This window comes from Pteropus vampyrus, unplaced genomic scaffold, assembly GCF_000151845.1.
Source record: "Pteropus vampyrus isolate Shadow unplaced genomic scaffold, Pvam_2.0 Scaffold384, whole genome shotgun sequence".
NCBI classification, from domain to species: Eukaryota; Metazoa; Chordata; class Mammalia; order Chiroptera; family Pteropodidae; genus Pteropus; species Pteropus vampyrus.
Window position 1 is genome coordinate 198,482 of NW_011889165.1, and position 3,574 is coordinate 202,055.

At 44.4% G+C, this 3,574-nt stretch overlaps 1 protein-coding gene across 9 annotated transcripts in view; it reads left to right on the forward strand.

Annotated features, from left to right (window-relative positions):
* NPAS3 (neuronal PAS domain protein 3) overlaps window positions 1–3,574 on the forward strand; it is an 839,700-nt gene continuing 836,126 nt past the window's right edge. For 8 of the 9 annotated variants that reach the window (XM_023523208.1, XM_023523210.1, XM_023523209.1 and 5 more), the window contains exon 1: window positions 7–94. In XM_023523208.1, the coding sequence (XP_023378976.1) occupies window positions 24–94 (71 nt within the window). In that variant the 5' untranslated portion in view covers window positions 7–23. Of the gene's footprint in view, window positions 95–3,574 lie in introns of all 9 variants that reach the window. The other variant, XM_023523216.1, reaches the window with a different exon arrangement.

Sequence of the window (3,574 nt, forward strand, 5' to 3'; positions counted from 1 at the left end):
CGGGGGTGCCGGCCGGCGCGGGCATGGGGAGGGCCGGCACCGCGGCCAACGGCACCCCGCAGAACGTCCAGGGCATCACCTCCTACCAGCAGCGGTGAGTAGTCCCGCCTGGGCCGGGATAGTGTCCCCGCCCCGGGGTGCTGGGGTGGGACTCACTTTGCCTCCTGTTTTATGCGTTACAACACACATGCACATCGCCAGGGCTCACTTTGCTTGCCCCTCGTTATACAGACGGGAAAGAAAGAAAGAAAAAATAATAATTCACAATTCGGTTTGAAAGGAACTCCAGTGTACTAGCAAAGTGAAATTATCCTTTGCCCTCTGCCTGGCCCCAAATCCAGAGCCTCAGCCTCACGTAGCCAAGGAGTTGCGGCGAAGTCTGAGACACTGCACAAGGTGCTTTTGGAAAGTTTGGGATCCCCGTCCCCTTCAGCAGAATTCTCTCAATGCCTCCGCCGGTTGCGGACCCGTGCTGATGGGCAGCCAGGGCGGCAATTGATCACCGGAGGCTGATTGATCATTTGTTTCCAAACAGAATAGGAACGATTTTCACGTGTAGCTGTAGACTTGCAATTCTACATAATAGTGTTATCATGTCACCTGTTACTACAGAGAAATACAGCATGAAATCCGAGTCTTCTCGGCACAGTTAAGTATTCATCTTAAACGCATTATAATGCAAATGCATAAGATTCAGAGTTTCGAGTTAGGAAGCAAATTTTACAAAGTTAGCATAGACGGTGAGAAGGAAGTTTTAGAGTATTACTTGTTTGCATTTCTCCCAAATATTTATAGATTTTTAAAAGAAAATTATGGTTGTGACATTGAAAGAATGAACGTTCTTTGATTCAATTAGGAAAGAAAGGGAAACAATTTACCACCACCAACAGCCTTAGAACCCTAAACTTTTCCCTTAAGGACAACTTGCGATGTTCCAAGATTTATTGAAAATATAATCCACAAAAATGTGCTGAGAAAAACTAACAATGTAGTGTAAAAGGTAAGCTCCCCATTTGTGGGGCTCAGCTTTACAGAAGATAGGAGGAAAAAAAGAACACATGAAAGTGTGAAATTAAATATTTGTGTTTCCCAGATTGCACACTATTAAACATCTGAGAGATTTGCCAATGGCATTTAACTTAAAATATACACAATGCATAATTCAAATAACAGTTCCTATTTTTACCTTGTATTTCAAACTTCATTGATTTGAGAACCTTTGATTTGAACCAACAGTGTTTAAACTGAAAAGGTTAAGATAATCTATCACTGCCATATTTTGTGCCTTCTCACCAATGGCCCAGCGACCAGAGCAGATTCTGCATAACACACTGAGTGTTTTCCAAGTTGATGCCTAATATTTCAAATATTCCATAGAAGACTTCATTAAATGCTCTGACTACTACTGGAAGTTTTAAAAGAGGGTCTTGAATATAAGTCAAAAAGAGGCTATTCCATGTCAAAGAGATTTTTTTTTAACTTAAATTATTCCAGTCTTGTTTTACTTCAGTGATTACAAGAACCTTTAATACAAAAGATCTAGGAATCTTTCAAACATAAAGGACTTGGAAAAGAGTTAGATTTTTCCTTTTCATGGTTCAGGTATAGTTTTTGTCACTTATAAAACATTTAAATGACAATAGAATCTGGCGGTCATTTTAACTAGGAAATGCAGGCAATAGTCACAATAGTATGGTCTGTGAAGTAGGGATCAAGGGTCAGAAATGTCAGACGGCCTTTGGATGATTTCAGGGAACTCCGGGGAACTTCAAATAACCCATAAAATATAAATTGGACATAAGGGAAGGTTGTGAATTCAGCCTGTAGGTTTGCTCTCAGAATGTTGGTGTCTTTCACCATTAAGATCTTTCCAGGTCCAATTTTCTTGCAAGTCGGGAGAATCCAGGGGTAATCCTCCATAGTCCCCCCCACTCCAATACTGAAAGCTGCACTTATGCCTTCCGCGTTCATCTTTGAATTTGGGCCATTTTATCAAGTCACTTAATCCCACCACTAGTTCTAAAAACTAAATTTTATAAATAATCAATTCTAAAATTTAGCCATTGGGATATATTATTCCCTTTCTCTCATTTTATGTTCTGTCATATTGACAGAAGAGAAGGTGATTGCTGTGAAAAATATAGCCGTCTTTGGTTTCATTACTCAGACACGATGACACCTGTTACTGCCTTTAGTTTTAATTTGGGGACAGAAGAAGAGTGAGTCATGTGGGGCCAGAAGATTATTGACAGGTATTTAATGGAGGGTCTAAATCAGGAGTTGAGTCCCCCTCTCCTCTGGCACTTCATCAGGAATGTAAACCAACATGTTAGGCTTTAGGAGCTGTGAGGGGCTGACTTAGTTTCTATCTCAAGACCTGGATAGAACTGCTAAAATGAATGGTGACACATCATTTTACCATGTGGTGGTGGTGGTGTGTGTGTGAGGGGAGGTTCCAGCAAAAGGTTTCCTGTTGGGAGAATACAAGCTTTTCTCATTTGTCATTTTTGGGCAAAAATGCCCTAGGCTGGCTGTCCTAGAGCCAAAACTTCCAACTTGCAACTCCTCCCCCTCCCTACCAGCCCATGTATCTTGGACTCAACACTCTCCTCTTAAGTTCACTTTTCAATCACTCTTATCTTCTACCTGTAGAGTGTACTCCAAAGAGAATTCAAACACATCATACAGATTAAACACCTCTGCTATGGAAAACACATGTTTTCAGTTTCCAACTCTCCACCTTGCTTTACTGGAATGGTGGGACCGAATGGTACCAGTTTTCGGGTCTATTTTTTCTTAAGTTTAAAGTAAAATGCAAAGCCTCACGTAGGGACTGATGTTTTCTGCCTAGCTCTTTCATTTATTTAAAGTGGAAGTGCTTTGGGAGTCCTTTCCACTTTCTTGGTTGACACATGACTGATCCGAGTCTCTGCTCCCAAAGCTGCCCACATCCAGCAGAACAGTTTAGTGGAGAATGCGCCGACCAGGGTCTACCCAGGTAACAGGAGTCCAGCATTTGCTCTGCCCTGAATGACTCTTTCTCTAGGCCTAGTTGGGCTGCAAAATCGGGAAGCAGCTGGGCCGGATACGAGAGGACCGTAGTTCGGTTTGGTCCTGTCCCAGGTACCAGGAGCCGAGTTGGAAGCAGCGTTTATATGTTAACTGAGTTTAAACTCCTGGGAATTCACCTCTGTACCCCGGGGTCTGCAGATATGTATGTGCGTGAAATGATGCAGATGCTCTGGCTAGGGAAACGCGGCTGAGAGCGCCAGGACCGCAAGGTGCCTGTGCTGCCGCTGTGCCTGCCCACAGGGCTCTGGGGCCGCTGGCTTGGTCAGCGCACTCCCCACCCGCCGTTTATTTCCGCTGTCGCCCGAAGGCTCGCCCGGGACGGTGTCCTGCCCAAGCAGGCTCCCGTGGCCTCCGAGTTCGTCTGCCCCTTTCCCCCTGGCTGCGATACTCCAGAGAGGAGAAGTGTTCAAAACTGCAACTGAGTGGCGTTGTTGCGCCAGTAGCCGAGCTTCCCAGTACCCCAACGAGAGAGAGGAGAGAGGGAGAGAGAGAGAGAGAGAGA